This window comes from Megalops cyprinoides, chromosome 12 (assembly GCF_013368585.1).
Source record: "Megalops cyprinoides isolate fMegCyp1 chromosome 12, fMegCyp1.pri, whole genome shotgun sequence".
NCBI classification, from domain to species: domain Eukaryota; kingdom Metazoa; phylum Chordata; class Actinopteri; order Elopiformes; family Megalopidae; genus Megalops; species Megalops cyprinoides.
In genome coordinates, this window is record NC_050594.1 from 36,885,337 (window position 1) to 36,902,018 (window position 16,682).

The 16,682-nt window shown below is 39.4% G+C and overlaps 1 protein-coding gene and 1 pseudogene across 1 annotated transcript in view; both read left to right on the forward strand.

The window, feature by feature from the left end:
- ltk (leukocyte receptor tyrosine kinase) overlaps positions 1–16,682 on the forward strand; it is a 96,015-nt gene that overhangs the window by 11,901 nt on the left and 67,432 nt on the right. The window contains exons 2-4 of the mRNA XM_036541517.1: positions 163–218; positions 319–468; positions 806–1,031. Of these exons, the coding sequence (XP_036397410.1) occupies positions 163–218; positions 319–468; positions 806–1,031 (432 nt within the window). The remainder of the gene's footprint in view (positions 1–162; positions 219–318; positions 469–805; positions 1,032–16,682) is intronic.
- LOC118786556 lies at positions 6,031–7,214 on the forward strand (annotated as a pseudogene).

Consider the following 16,682-nt stretch of genomic DNA (forward strand, 5'->3'; position numbering starts at 1 on the left):
ACATTTACTTCAGAACATTGCTGTCACAGGAGTTTATTTCTGATGTGTTTGGTTGGTGAGAGAATAGTTCATTAACTGTAATGTAAATTTTATCCAGCTGAATATTTGGAATTGATTGCTGTGTTGTTGATGCCAATGCATGCAATTGTTTATTCTTTTCAGTCTCAGTGCTGCCAGAGGCAACCCCAGTGATCGATTTCAAGAGGTCACACTCAGATGTACAGTTTTTCAGATGTCAGATGTCATGCAATATTAAGTATAGCTGTTAAGCTTCTCCCAAGGTTCTGATGGTGCTACCTGGTTTCCCCCAACCTGCAGCTGTCTCCTGTGATTTTGAATGGCCTTGTTCCTGGATTCTGTCAAATCACAGCGGCAGAGGGGACTGGCATGTTATGTTGCCACAGCAACTTGGGCTGAGCATGCGAGCCGTGCAGCCAATTACTGATCACTCTGTTGGAGGCCCTGACGGTAAGAGAGCAAAACAGCTCACAAGGAAACTGCCTACACATTATCATGAAGACTACAACTTACCCACCAATGTGAGTGGATGAGAAAACTGCAGGAGGCCAATCCACAAATTCTACAGTTTCCTTTCATTTAAACAGCTGGATTTCAGCTACATTATACCCTCTGTTTCTCTAGAGGCCACTGTTGGGTTTGCATTGACCAGCTGGGATGACAACTTTTAGGGAGTGAAATGCATTAAAGCTACATTTTCCACAGCTATTATGCAGAAAGAACTGTTGGGTGACCTGTTGTGTGGGTCAGCTTTGACCTGCATGTCTGCTCTTTGCCCCCTCACCAGGTCACTTCCTGATCTTAACAGCTGTGGAAGCAGAGACAGCAGGAAATTGTGAGTTCTCCATCACCAGCCCAGTACTCTCCCGCAGTGGGGCATTGTGCTGCCTGCAGCTGGCTGTGTTCCAACCGGAGCACAGTCGAGGGAACCTGTCGGTCCAACTCAAACTGCTGAACTCTGCCTCGGTTGTCAGTTTACCAGCTCTCATTGACTTGGGGCAGAATGGTACCAGGTGAGCCAGGCATTAGGTTAGCCAGTATGTTACTTGTAGTCGACAATAGGGGTGGGAATCACAGAGTAACTCATGATACAATACTATCACAATATGTTGCCCACGGTAACGATGGTATCACGATAGAGCGATTCTGCGATACTCAATACATTGCAAGACAATCATCTACGATATGGTAACTGAAGAAGAAAAAATACACCTAAAAAGGAAAAAAACTAGCGGTCTATGTACTTAGCAGTGAACCTATTAAAGCAGAAAGACATAGGAACTGTATAGCTAATATGCACACTTCAATATTTGTTTATTTATCGCAAGTCATCGCAATATGTTATGAACAATGTTATCGCACATTGCAGAGTACACTTCTAAGTACATAGACCCCAAACATTGAATAGCCTATGCCCATTGAATAAAGAAATGAAATAAATTATTTCGAACATGCTTTTATTGAACAAATTGCACATGAACACCCAACCAATTAAACAGAACATTAATTGAAATAGGCCATTATAACTATAAGAAATTAAAGTTTAATTTCCCCTGCTCCCTTTAAAATATTTTCTTCTAAACCAGAGGTGCCCAAATTCTTTTCTGTGAAGGGCCAACAATTAATCTGGATGGAGGGAAGCGGGCCAAGAATAAATGTTGATGTTATGTGAAATTACATTACATTAAATGTATTATATTTTGTAGAAAATTAACATTCTAAATCTAAAATAAAATTTCAAAATAATAAAACTATTATAACATTACTCTTTAATCTGCTTAATAGTAATTTTATTTTGCAGAGATGATTGTCGAAAACATAAAACATCCATATGCTTCTTTTTACAAGCATAAACATATTTAAATGGAAAGACACCTTTCTGACAGAAAGTGCATGCAACTGAAGGTGCTTTAGAAAATTAAGTTAAAGACAGCTGTATTGTCCACCTTTGTAATCAAGAGTGGAAATTTGACTTCAACTTAAAAAATTGAAAAAAACAAAAAAAAAACAAATTACAAACATCATAGTGACAACACTGAATAACAAATCAATATTGGATATTACGTTTACATTGAGCAACGTTTAAGTTACACATCATCACAAAATGCCCCTATATGGTAGCTAATGAGCCACAATATCAAAACAAAAATGAGCTTCTCATTCACAGGGTCACTCGATTTGGTAATTTTGTTTTATAGTAACATTGGCTAACTAATAACACCAACAACAGATTATTATTATATAACAGAATCCGCTAACCCGGGCTCGCAGGTTTGGCATAATTATTTTTCTTAATTGGTAGTGATTTCACACTGACTTGTGTGACTGAAATGGCAATCGTTTAGTTTCCTTACTGAGATCGCATCAACTTAACACCCGTTCCTGCGCAGAATTAGCCACGGTTTGTTTCCACGGTTAGCGGTTTATTGTAAGTAAACACTTGGCAGAGTGGTGCTTTAGTGCTTTTTCCAAAGCGAACCTTGTCGGGAATCGGTTTTGATAGCGTGTAACACGATTTCAGCTTTTTATGTGAGGTCACTTGAAATCAGACTGGCACCCCTGTCGAAAAGGCCCACTGTAGTTTATCATAAAGACACGCTTCTTTATTGCATTTTATTTCCCATTCAACCAACGCTCGCTACGCCCTTGCCCCTTTCCGTTCATTGGTGGAACATCAGTTTTAAGGGACGTGTCATCTTAATCGGAAGAACGTGGCAGCGGGAGCGCATAGCTCATGGCGGGCCAAAACAAAGGGAGCGAAATTGGGCAGCCCTGTGATAGGTCAATGTTCGCATGCTGAGTGTGAATGCATGGCGCATGTAAATAAAATGATTTTTCTTATTCATCGCGTTTCAGGTAGTCTTTTGCGATGTGTTTATCATGCATGTTCATATTGCGATGACGATGAAAATGTGATTTATTGGTCAGCGCTAGGGGTGGGAATCACAGAGTAACTCACCATACGGTACTATCATGATACGTTGCCCACGATAACGATGGTATCACACTACTGTGATACGTGATACCTTGCAAGACAATCATCTACGTTACATCACGATCTGTGTAACTGAAGAAGAAAAAATACCCATAAAAAGGCAAAAAGCTGAAATTATGTATTTATTCGCTGCATTGTGGAATTTGACTATGCTCTACCTGCCTGACTGAACCCATCAGTGGCACTTTTGATTAGCTGAGCACACCTAATTTAATCAAGAGCATGTTAATCACACTAATCAGGTGTATTTGGAGCAAGGATAGACAGAAGATATGCAGGACAGTGGGCTTCCAGGAGTAGGATTGAGAATACTGAGTAGCCTATTTCCCATTATTAGCTGGCTCCGTTATTTCTTGTAGGGACACGTTGATAACAAGCTCCTATGTGTCATGAACTACCTGGATTGGCTTGCAATGGTTACATCGTTCAGTCTTGTTTCTGTATTAGAGCGCTACACAACCCCACACAATGAGTACGAAACAGTTTTTACTGAATATGCACTTTCTCCAGTCTCCACTGATGCCAACAGCGCCAGAACGAGTTTCAAAGTGGGGATGCAGAACCACGCCAAATCTGGGGGTCCCGGGATTTCTCCCCTGGGAAATTTTTTAACATTCTGGCAGCTAAATGCACCATTTTCCTGCAGTTTGAGACTAAAAGAGTAGCCTAAAGACAGACAAGAAGGGTGCGTCGATTAAACATGTGAACCAGACATAGCCTACCACCAACCACACACACCAAAAAAATTGGGTAATTGCTTGGTTAGAGCTGATTTCACTGTTAAGCCTCCTGTTATTATTGTCAACAGTTGATTATTATGGTTGTTATAGCTACCATTTAAAGTTTCCACAGCATTGGAATGGAACGGAAATAAAACTACTGGTTATCTGAAAACTGTAGTTTATTTCTTGTCTCCGGAGTAGGACCTAACTTTTCATAATCCGAGTCGTTATCAGAGAAAACATTTGCAAGGTTTTTATTCACAGAAATTTCATTTTGTGAGGACACATCAAATTGTTTGAATAAGTGCTAACTTGTGGAGTTTAGCCGAGAGATGGAATGTGATTGATGTAGCCTCTAGGTTTCTACCCCTGTGAATAATGAAATGTTAGCCTACCTACAGAACAAATAGATAGGTTAAAACAACTCCTGACTGCTATATTGAGTACGTGCGAGGAGTAAGTGCGGTAGCAGATTTCCCAAATCACCTAAACATTGCACAGCTCGCATGTGTCCTTCATGTACTGTTGCCTACCTTGCGATTTAGACATATGATTGGTTGATGGTAGAAGTGACATAATGACTAGAAGGCAGGCGTGAATTGTAAAACGATGTGGATTAGCCTGGCTATGCCTATGCACTTGTTTGTGAGGAAGAACGTCGTTCAATCAGGTGACACCCCCACACGCTAAAGCCAAGCAACAACTCTGTTCATTCATGTTCATTACCGCTGCCGTCGCTGCGATGCTTAACCTCCCTGTTTTTGTCATAACGGAGTGGAAAAAAATATAGAGCCAAAAAAAGTGGGGATGCAAATGCATCCCTGCATCCCCGGTTCCGGCGCTACTGTTTGATGCGGTGATGGTGTGTGTGGTTGGTCACATAATTCTCCCACCGGTATTACTAGCTAGCTAGTTGATACCTCACTAACCTAACTTACCTAACCTAAAGTACCTAACTTTACCTCAGCAATAGGCCTATGCCTGTGACAAAACAGCTGGCTAGCTGTTAGCTTATTCATTAACAATCAGCAAAATAAGTAACATGCTAACGTTTTATATGAAAATTTACAACACAGTCAAACAGAATACTGTTCAGTAGTAGGCTACAGAGAATTTGATCCCGAAAATAGCATGCGGCGGGTAGGCCAGAATACTTTCTACGTCCTTGATTTACAAAGGCGGTTACCTCGTAAACTCAAATGTTTTTTTTAGCCCAGTGCTTTTTAAACGACTGTTGTAGCCAGAGCCTCTGGCTGTGTTGTCCCAGTTAATCTGTTGTGTCGAAGAGCGGGAGCCCTGAGTTATCTTCGAAAATAAAAACCTGCTTAATGGTTTACTGTGCTTGCAGTTGTCATTTAACATGAATTCAATGTATCCTGAAATCAAATTTTATTTAATGTACAGTAGTTTCAACAGTACAGAAACTAGCTAGCTAGTAGCCTTGACTACAATCCCTATCGCCAAATTATTCAAAAGATGACTAACGTGAAAACTGGTCGCTAAATAAATCCACACACGCCTATCACTATCATCTACCATACAGTCTTTACTCCAAAAACGATCTAATGTGTGTTTTTTTCTTTTCTTTTTCCCAGGGAGCGCGTGCATGTTTAAAGCTTAGGTTCAAGTTGATTGTTCTTGAGTGTTTTTTGATAATGATCCAGTCAGTAAAAGTGGCGTGCTCACAAAACGTGATCAGGGAGCAGAGGTGGACAAAGTACACAACTCCATTACTTGAGTCAAAATATAGATACTCCTGGTCAAAAATTACTCCAATACAAGTGAAAGTTATTCAGTCAATTTTTTACTTGAGTTAAAGTACTGGAGTACTTGCTTTTAAAATACTCAAGTATTCAAAAGTACATTTTCTTTTTAACTTCAACGCATTGTTGTATTGTTGCCACAATGCATTTACAGAACCTAATGACTCTGAAACAACCTACTGAATGCACTGACTTGGTTGTAGAACCTGTAGAATAAAAAGCTTGTAGAATATGTTACAAAGCCTATAGAACACAATTGAATCGACAAAAGGGCAGCCATTGTCGTTTTCATTTTTTATACACATACACTAGCTAACGCAAAGATGTCAACCTATACGGTTTGCTTGTATGAAATACATTGTACATATAGCTAAGGCGGGATATGGGAAATGTGGTGTAATACAGTTTTCCCCCAATAGAAACAAAAACAAAAATAATAGAACTTAACAACCTGTAAATAGAAAATTAAGCTGTAATATAAATTAACAGGCTGTAAACCATCTGAAAACAACAACGGGATGATGCAAATAGCATGCTAGCTCACATGCACAGTGGTTCTGTGGCACATCTAGCTTACCCTGATGTTCTCTGTGAAAGATACTGATTCTCATCTGAGGGAATTCAGTATCTTTGCCAGCTTCTAGGGCCAGACATCTCCAATGGCACTCGCCGGAGTAATGCCCTCACTGTTGAACAGACTGTGTGCCTTGCTTTACGATATTTTGCCAGCAGATACTTCATGTATTCCATTGGTGATGCTGAACATCTGAGTAAGAATAGTGTATGCCGTGCAGTTTGCAAGGTGGTACTTGCTCTCACTAAACTGCTGGATGCATTTGTTGTGTTCCCTGACCATTTAAGCATTCTAAAGATCAAAGAGGCTTTTATGCGATCGCAGGTAATTTGCAATATAAAAATACGCATATCCCCATTAGAGCGCCCCTGGGAGAACATGAGGGGGATTATGTGAATAGGAAGTCATTTCACAGCATCAGTGTTCAGGTATTTGATCATATCGTATTTGATCAGACATGTAGGCTAGTCTACATTATTTTGTCCTTAAAACTTCTACTTATATTCAAGACAATAAAAGACACATTAGGTGGTGATTTTCTTGCAATGGTAGTATTTTAAAATGGTCTGAAATCCTTTGCCAGAGGACATGTGATCCCCATTTAATGGTGACCAGTCTGGAGGCTAGGTGGCCTGGGTTGGTGAATGATTCACGCATTTTTCGGGAATCCACTCTTGGTCAGAGATTTGAACAAGGTAAGACAACCATCCCCCTGTATTTCACACATCATGCTGTATTGTGACAATTTCTTTCTATCGTTGAAAGGGCGTTTTGATGGCCTGCTGCTCGGGGACAGAGGCTACCTGTGTCTGCGTTACCCAATGACCCCCTATCCTGACCCACAAACAAGGGAACAAATAAAATATAATGTGGCTCACAGTAACACAAGGGTCAGGATAGAGATGACATTTGGGGTCATCAAAGCACGCTTTGCTTGCCTGCAAGGCTTGCGGGTGCGTCTGGAGCGGGCATGTGAGGTGGTGGCAGCATGTGTAGTGTTCCATAACATTGCCACCATTAGAAAAGAAAGAGCACCATGCCAGCTGCCGATGCCACCAGATGTAGTGGACCCAGTGACGTGGGATCACCCAACAGGAAGAGCCGTTAGAGAGGCCATCACAAATCAGTTTTTTCGCCAATAAAAAAAGAGGTATGAAATTATTCTTTCTTGATTCATGTATTTGTTGGCATTCTCCCTTTCCTAAAAAATAAAAGAAAAAAAGTTACTGATGGTAGAGACATATTGATCAAAAGATGGTCAATGTATAGCAATACCTTTTTGTCATGTTCCAGCTTTTCTATTTCCAGTTTAAGTTTTTTTATTTGTAGCATTTTTTTCTGGCAGTCGAGCTCAAGCATACGCTTATAGAGCAACCGCACATTGTCAGATCCAGCCTGCACAGCAAAACGCATTGAGAGAACAAACATGGCATGCAGAATTTGGCATCATTAGTGTTACATATTGTCAGTATAAGGTTCATTCTCATTCAATAGATGTATGACTGGAAATATCAGCTTATGATAATTTGCCATACATAGGCAATATTAGCCTATGTTAGTCATCGTCAAATAGACATAAAAAAACAAGTGATGAAATGGGTCAACCTGGATGTGTGTGTCAGACATGCATGACATGGTCTCCTCACCCAAGTCCTCCTGAAAAAAAAATAAAGAGGAAAAACTTAAGTTGTGTCAACATATCAGCATTGACAAATCCACAGAACTCCTCAAATATTTCCACACTTACCTCTACCTGAGAGTCAGATGAGGGGCATGCTGGTGGCTGGAGCAGATCAATAGTATCCCCCTCAACTGTACATAAGACAGGCATGTAAACTACATAAAATTATTTTAAACTGGGCAATCAAAACAATTGATATGATATTACCCTGTATATAAAGGGTGGACGTTGAGCTGCCACCAGGGTCAGAACTGACTGTCCCCTCGACCCCCCTCCATTATGGGCCTTCCTCTATTGTTCGCCATTGCCAACTCCTCTGCCTGTGAAAATGTAGCAGGAGGTGGCCCTCCTCCAGTTTTCACTATCTCTGCTTTTTTTCTGTTTGCTGTGAACACATGAATATGCCATTATAAGTGTAGGCTACATGCACAGCTGTACTCAGTATTAATGATGAGAACTATTAATGCATACCACTTGATATAATATTTTTATATTTCATCCTGACTTGTCGCCAGGTATGCTTTCCACTGGAGTTGCAGCTGAAATGATTTTTAGAATGAAATTATTCTTAACACAATAGCATTACATTCATACAGGGAGCCCTACAGCCTAGCTGCTTTGGGGAGTAAATCTTAATTCATTAACAGCGGGTAACGGGTCAATGTCAGAACATGTGTAGGCTATAATTTAACTATGCTAATTGTTTTCACATATTTAGATAGACTATTGTACGTGTCCTTACATCTCAATCATATTACAAATCAAAGAAGAGTGTGTAAGACAAAATGGAGAACATACGACAAGAACACTGTTCTTACGAATGTACTCTGTCAGTACAGCGCTGCCAACAAGCCTCCCTGGCTTTGATGGCCGCCATGGTGTTAGATTTAGCTGTTAACGTTTCTTTAAACTCTTCATACCTTGAAATTACCAACGTGCATTCTATGGAGTTAGATCAGTTTCTTTATTCACAAATAAATGTCATACAATTTACAAATATATTTTGTGATTCACAAACAAATGTAACATGATTCACAAATGTTAACGCAGTTACATTTATTTACAAAATGACGAATCTGCATTTACAAACCACCTGACATTTGTGAATATCGCTGCATTTGTTTGCGGATTTTTGAAACTTCCCTGACATGGCTCGATCCACAAATGCATTTTTTTCAAAAGGTCATTTTCTGTAGCCAATCAGATGTCTAACAATTTCAGCCAATCACATGAATGTAAATTGAGGAGGAGGAGGAGAGAGAGAATTTTTCAAAATTTTCAAGTTTTTCAGCACAAATACACATTGATATTAGGTCTGGCAATACCAGTACCATTATATGATTATTTCGCCGATAAACCTAGTAATCCCCGTTTTCAGTCAGCATTTGCTATATTATTTAACGTTAAATCAGTGTTTCCTCAAAGCTAAAAGTAGCTAGAATTTTGAAAATCTTTGGTCGGGGGCAGCCCTACACAACTGTATCAGCAGTATGTTCATGATGACAACTAGCCAATGGCTGAAATGCTAAAACACTTCCACTACACAATTTCTAGTTTGTTTTTGCCATTTTCTTCATGAGATGCATTTTGTACAACTCATTTACTGGTAACTAGGAAAATATATGGATGCCATTAAATTCTACAGTTATACATGTATTAACCTGGCATTTATTGAACATCTCACTGTGTTAATCTGTGCTGTGGCGGTTGATGGACCCTCCTGGTAATTCCCAGTAATGCTCTGTTAAAAAGGATAAGAATGTGCAAGTTGTTTTTCCATTCATTAGTTATTCTCATCACTTCAATGTACATTTCAAACTCAAAATTCCACACAAGAATGTAAAAAAATTTAAATGGGGAGAGAACTATCAGTAGCTACCATACATAATATTAAGATGTATACCTCTGTAGGCCTTTCTGAATCCCCCTCTGTGGCAGCAGACAACATGTCTTCATCATCATCCTGTGATGAAGAGCATTCTGTTTCAGTATACATTAAACTACTATATTTGGCAAAATCTGTGGAGTATTGAGTAGGGTAGACCGAGTACAGTTGGAACAGAGGGACAGTTGAAACACGTTAAATAACTCACGTGCGCGACAAGCCTGATCTGTGATTTTTGCTCATGCGTATTAGTGTCCCCTTTGATCATGCGATCCGAAGATATCGGCATAAGTTTTTTTTTTTTTTTCCACAGGTAAATTTTTCACTTCACCATGTCCCTTTAACATTGAATAGTTTCTTTTCCTTGTGTGACTGTTAAACTGAACTTAGATTATTGTAATCTTTAATCTGTGCTCTAAAAACTGTCATATTTCATGACTTGGTGTCATTCAAGGTTATCGTAGAATCCAGAGAAATGTAAGAGGTGGTCAGCGGGGTACAGTTGAAACACAATGTATCAACTGTATCCGCGGTAGAATCCTATTGTGTCACATGCTGTTTAGTTGCACGGTTTAAGGTTATAAATTAAGAGTCATATTTAGACAACGTGGGAAGACAAAACAAAATTTTGATGTTTGTGATATTTGAATCATCTACTAATAATTGACATATTTTCTAACATGAAGGATATGATGATATTATGGCATGTTGTGCAAGGTGGTAAATGGGTACAGTTGGTACACCATTTCTAGGTGGTTATGTTCATAAGGTATGCAGTTACAGGGTTCATTTGAAGGGAATAAAAAAAATAAAACATGTTTTTGTTTGGACAGGCAGACTAACAAGCAAAATACAACTGTAGCATAGCCTGTAGGCTTTTTGTTTATGTGTGTGTGCTATGCCTGTTGCAGGATGCCCCATTTCAGAGCACAGATAGGGGAGTGCCAGCACATCTTTTAGAGAGGGCCTCAAACGCAGTTGAGGAAGGAAAATCAATTAGGAGCATGGCACAGGAGTTGAGCATTCCCCTTGCTACCCTGGCCCGATACGTCAAAAAGAAAGGGGACCTTACCGAGCAGGGCTCAAGCATGCTGCCCTCAGTGTACAAGTGTAATGCAGTTTTTACTGCAGAGCAGAGCTCAAGCTGCAGTCTTATGTCAGAAAGGCAGCAGCTTTATACTTTGGGGAAAAAAAGTGTTCCTAAAAGGTGAAACAGAAAATCTTACCAGAACAAAGGGGGTGGGGGGCAAAAAAAAGAAAAGTACAGAGGACACTCAGTGTCTTGTCTGTGATGAATGATATTCAAGGTCCCAGCCGGGGGAGCAATGGATTTCTTGCTCCATCTGTGGTATGTGGAATGCACCGATGGAGGCCACAACTACATTTGCCATCACTGTTAGTGACTGAGGTGAGTGAGTGAGTGAGTAAGTGACTGAATGACTGTTATTTGTTTTGTTTTTATGGTTTATTAGGCTACTGTTATTGTAACAGCCTAATTATGATGTTATATAGAAAACTCCCGTTGGCAAAAAAAAAAAAAAAAACGAAGTGCAACATAAAGAATTTGTTCCGAACTGAGAGCATGTCCACGATGTGTCGTATGAACGATATGAGGGCTGAGAATATTGTTCAGATAAATGATCGATTGTGCAGAAAAACGGAAACGCTCAAACAGATAATCATCAGGGAATGATAAAACATCCAAGCGGGGTCTGATCACCCTCACCCGGTGGAGATTTCTGCGGCGTATTTGTCCTTCAGTATCAACTGGCTCTTGAAGAAAAGGACACGCTATGTCTGACACTTCCTTCAGTCTGCAAGCTTCAGCTAAAGAGGAGGAGAAACTTGGGGTTAGTCGAAAACCTGCCAGCCAGCAGGTTAGCTTCACGGAGTATGTTGCCATCGTAACTGACTCAGAATTAAGCTGAACTGGCTTTGTTAAACCGAAAACCCATCTCTGAGTCAACTAACCTGAGTTTTCACTAAACCCGCTTTCTGAAACAGGGCCCTGAACTAGTGAGTGACACTGACCGTGAAACGTGATACGATTAACAAATTCAAAAATATATAATTCAAATATATATATCATGTCAAAAAGACTAAAGCTCTCTGGTGCCCAGGAAAGAAAAAGAAGAGAAGAGAAGAGGAGGAAAAAAGGGAAGCAGACAGAGTTAATGTGATGGATGAATGAATAGTTTATCCATTGCATTGTAGTATTTAGTATGTAGTCATTGGAGCAGTGTTACTAGCTTACTTTGGACGATTGTAACGTTCGCTAATTTAACAAAATAGCTAGAGTTAACGTCAGTTACTCCCACCTTAAATTCATTAGGGAAAGTTGGAAAGACTGTTCAGGTGTTTGGGGAATAACCTACAACATAATTTTGAGAAATACACTTTTCTTTTTAAGTGTGCTGCACGAACCATCCACTGTCTGCCTCAAAAAACCAGGCATACATTTTATTGACATCTTAGTCTGCCAACGTTAGCCCTGCTTGTAATAGTCAATCAAATGCTTTTCCTTTTCCATCTCCTTTTGTAATTAATAGTAGTAACGTAGGGCTGGGCGATAAAACGATAACAGTAATTATCGCAACATAATTTCCCTCGATAGAAGTATAACAAATGTTCGATATAATTAATTTCAGTGCTTAAATAGCATTCACAGAAATGAATCACAAACTGCCAATCATGTCGTAGGAATAGAAGTATGCATTGCGCAGTTAGGTTGCACTGTGAGAGGTATACATTCAGCACGTGGTATTGTTTACAGACACAGTGGCCGACAGGTTTGTAGTTGGAGCAGAATAAGCAAAATAAGGGAAATGAGCGACACCGAAGAAAAAGCAGTGGCCATGACCAGCTCGAAGGACGAAGACATCGCCGAAAAGAAAGGTCACTCAACTTCAGTAGCTTGGAGATATTTTGGCTATTTACAATCCGATAAAAACAGAGCAGCAACACTGCGAACTGTGCCGAAGACACTTGCCACCAAAGACAGGCAACACCACAAACCTGTTTCATCATTTGAAACAATATCACCCGTTAGAACATGCAGAAAGTAAGAAATTACAGTCCCAAACGAGTGTTGTTAGTGGACCCTCGACAAGCACCAGGCCAGTACCCAGTGCGCCTACCTAGCAGCAAACGATTGTATCAGCATTTTCCAGCAACGTGCCTTACGACAAAGAAAAAAAAACAAAAAGACACAAAGACATCAAAAATGCAATTAATAATAAATTGTGTGTACTGGTAGCACCATTTGGATGGCTATGTGTGATTTTTTATAGGCTATCCAAAAGTACAATAGCTAAGTTCGCCTTCTCGTCCTCCGTGCCACATTATGGGCCCGTACCACCGAAAGGTAAGACATTGAAAATAAAACACTTCAACTCGCAACTGCTTTTCGTGAACTTGTCAACACTTTTCACTCGTGAAAATGCAAGTGGCGTCTAACTGGAAAATACCATGAGGAAATCTGGACGTTTCTAAACTCGCAATGATTTCAAGCGACAATGTAACATACTACTAATGTAATTATTAATGGTCACATACTGGGTACTACACTGAAAAATAGCATGCAGTATACAGTACTTGTGTAGTACGCAGTACATAGTATGCAGTAGGTGGTTTCGAATACAGCCACTGCAATTTCTGCAGCGTAGTTTTTGCTTCATGTCCTACCTCCTGCACGCTCTACCCAGGCGCCGCCCCTCACCTAAACCAAACCAGAGTATTACCTGTAGGTAAGAACGCGTCTGTCACGGACAATCTCCTGTTGTGTGCTACATGTGTGAAAGGGCAATTCCGGCCAAGTTCCGGACCTGATTCATATGTGAAAACGGCTATACTGGTAAATATGTAAAGATATTTCATAATATTACATTTCATAGTAGCAATTCATACATATCTCAAGTAATTTCTAGGAAACAAAGGGGAGATTTTGTGGTAAACTACACACTGCTGCTAGCAATTACTCACTCTTTCCACAAACCACTGAAAAGGTTATTTGAAGTAATTCAGTAGAAAGCGATACTGCACCTATATGTTAAGTACAATGTTTTTTTCAGAGGTACTGCTCTGTAAAATAGATTTTATGGATTTTGTCCAGTAATCAACCATTTACTTGTTGTGTCCATTTGCATAACTTGCACAGCAGTTTTTCGTGCTAATTGTGCTGAAATTTGAAATTACCGTATAGTTTCATAATAAGAGGACAATAATGTGACACCCTAGTATTTTGCAACAATGACCAAATTTCTGTGGTACTTTGTTTCAGAATAACTACCCAAATCTGTTGTTCATTTGTCAATTCCACGTTCCATTAGTAATTACTATGAAATCCATGCATTTTCTATATTCCTTTAATACAACAGCCTTTTTGTTACAGTTTTATTTTTAACAGGTGAAACCTTAAGTGAAGCAAGAAATGTATTAAGAATGTATTAACATTTCTGTTTCTGTTGGAGGGATTCCTGTCTGCTTGACTGATCAGGGCTTGATTTAATCAAGGGTCTCACACTAAGAAATAGGTCCTAAGTGCTCTAAAATAGAGCAATGTCAGTTCCGGTCCTATTCTTACTCTGAAGAGTAAAAAGTTTATCAAGATTCTTTAGACTTGAAAGTACTCCTGTTTTTGGAAGTATTAAAGAGTCCTAGTGAGCTGTGCTAACCCATTAGGTGTTATGGATAGGCTGCATTGAAGTGGTGTGTACACATTTTTTTCTGGAAAGGAAATATATTCTACATTTATTAGTTTACATTTATTCATTTGGCAGATGCTTTTATCCAAAGCAACTTACAAGTGAGGTACAATGCAACACGAGCGAAAATGTTCTGCATACATTTGACAACATGGAGAAATTAAAAAGATATCTGTCAGATATTGTATTGTATTCATCTCAGACCTCTTCAGAGACATTTTCACTCAGTCTATTGGAGAAACGCCACCATTTAATGCTGAAATAGCAGTCATTTTAGTGGTAAGTGGTGATATTCTTCACACGGACAATATCTCTGATGAGATTTGTGACAAATATAATATATCTTTGTCTCCCTGATATGTTTTTTAATGCAAAACGTATTTCCTCTCACAAAAAATGTGTACATAGTGCTTCGATGTAGCCATTGTTGCCAACTTCTAAGAGGTTTGGAAAGCATTTATTTTTAGGAGTAATAGTAGTACTAAATTGATGTCATTCTTAGAACTTATGACCTTTTTCCAATTTGATAAATACGGGCCCAGTATTTAGGCCTACATTGCACTGGGTTAACATCGTGGGTGTGAGCGAACTATGCTGTTGGCAAATCGGAGAGCCAACAGTTGCAGCGTGTTGCTTCAAGCGTAATTGTTTTTTTAAAATTTGGAGTGCCTGATGCTTTTCCTCTTCCCAATTTGGAATGCCCAGCTGAAACATATATATGCCCTGCAGCTAAAAAACACACCATCAGTCTTGGGGGTGACACTAACACGCTCTCCTCTGAGAGACTGTGCTTACACCAATACCCGGACTGACCAGCAGGGCCACTATTTAGCTGTGAAGCAAGCCCCAGGCTGACCTACCTTCCCCTATATTAACAACAGAATGAGATAATTAGTTCTGCCACTGTGGTCTCCTGGTGAGATGACATGGCTGGGATGAAACCTGGACCGTAATGCTCAACCTTTCACTTGCAGTTGAGCCACTGGAGATCCCCCCCCAACATTATTCTTAAGTAAATATTCCTTGTTATACTCATCTATAAATAGGATTTAAGTTGTTCAGTACTAACTGTGTGAAGTTACCACTTATCCTCTGTGGTCCTCAAGGGCTCCACTGAAAGTGAAGCGCATTTGTTCTGTACATTTATAGAGTTTCATGGACTGTTCATTTTTAATGTTAATGTCATTAGCATTTACAGGTCGTTGAGATATGTATGTTAGCTATTGTCACCAATTAGTTTCCCCGTAAACATGTTAATAACAGGGATAGGGGTGGGGGATCATGTAATTCTTCTCTTAGGTAGTAGATTGAGTAGTTGGAGATAAAATAAAGAGGCATAGAAACTGCCATTCATAAGTGTCCTGATTGGAAAATGAACAAATGTGAAGTGAAAATATTGTTCTGAGATTCTTACAAGATGACTGTGTACTGCAAAAACTAGTGCTATTGGATCAGCAAAATGTTTCTCAAAATGGGGAAAATTCTACAATTGTAGGTTTTTGTGAGTTAACGGTACATTTTCATTGCATGCGATTCAGTTTTGTGCATGTGCACAGTCAAGCATTCTGATGGTTGAGGTGTTTGTGCCTTCCATGTAAATTAATCACATGCAGCAATATGTGTCTGAAACAACTGTCTAGTCAGCAAACTTGAACCCTGTAGCTAGCTATGTGCCAGTAAAGTAGTTCACTTATAGCTAGTTAATGTGACCTATTTAGCGTATATTAGCTGACTGGCTAGCTACATTCTCACTTGGGAAAAGAGGAATTTGTACCATATTCACTCATGTGTGCAGGCAGGCCAAGCAAATTGTATGGAACAATTCTGTAACATTAATAATTTTGAATAGTGTTTGCCAGTGTTGTGAAATAGGTAAGTATATTCATTTTTCTTTTATTTTTTTATTCCACATAGTTGTAGATGTTTGGGGGGGTTGGGGTTTGTGGAAAATCTTACGATCTTGGAAAATCGTCGGTTAAGTGGTATGCCACCCTAAAAAGTTTGAGAACCACTGTGTTGGATGATACTTAATATGGTTGAGCCATGACTCCAGATTGCTGCTGAGTGGAGTTTGTTTTTTCAAGAAGAAATAGTTGACAGTTTCAGAAATGTGTTTATTACCTCTTCTTGTGAATTTATATGTATGAAGTATCAAAGTATATTGAAGGCATAAATTACATAGTGAGATCTCAGAGGCTATCAATTGCTCAAACTTTTCTTATGGAGATGTGAAAACCTCAGACAAACACTTATGTCCTGAGGAAGGTTGCAGTAGGCAAATCACACACTGAAAACAAGAAAGGCAGAGGGGAGTCATTTGCCGGTATTTGTGGTTGATTAA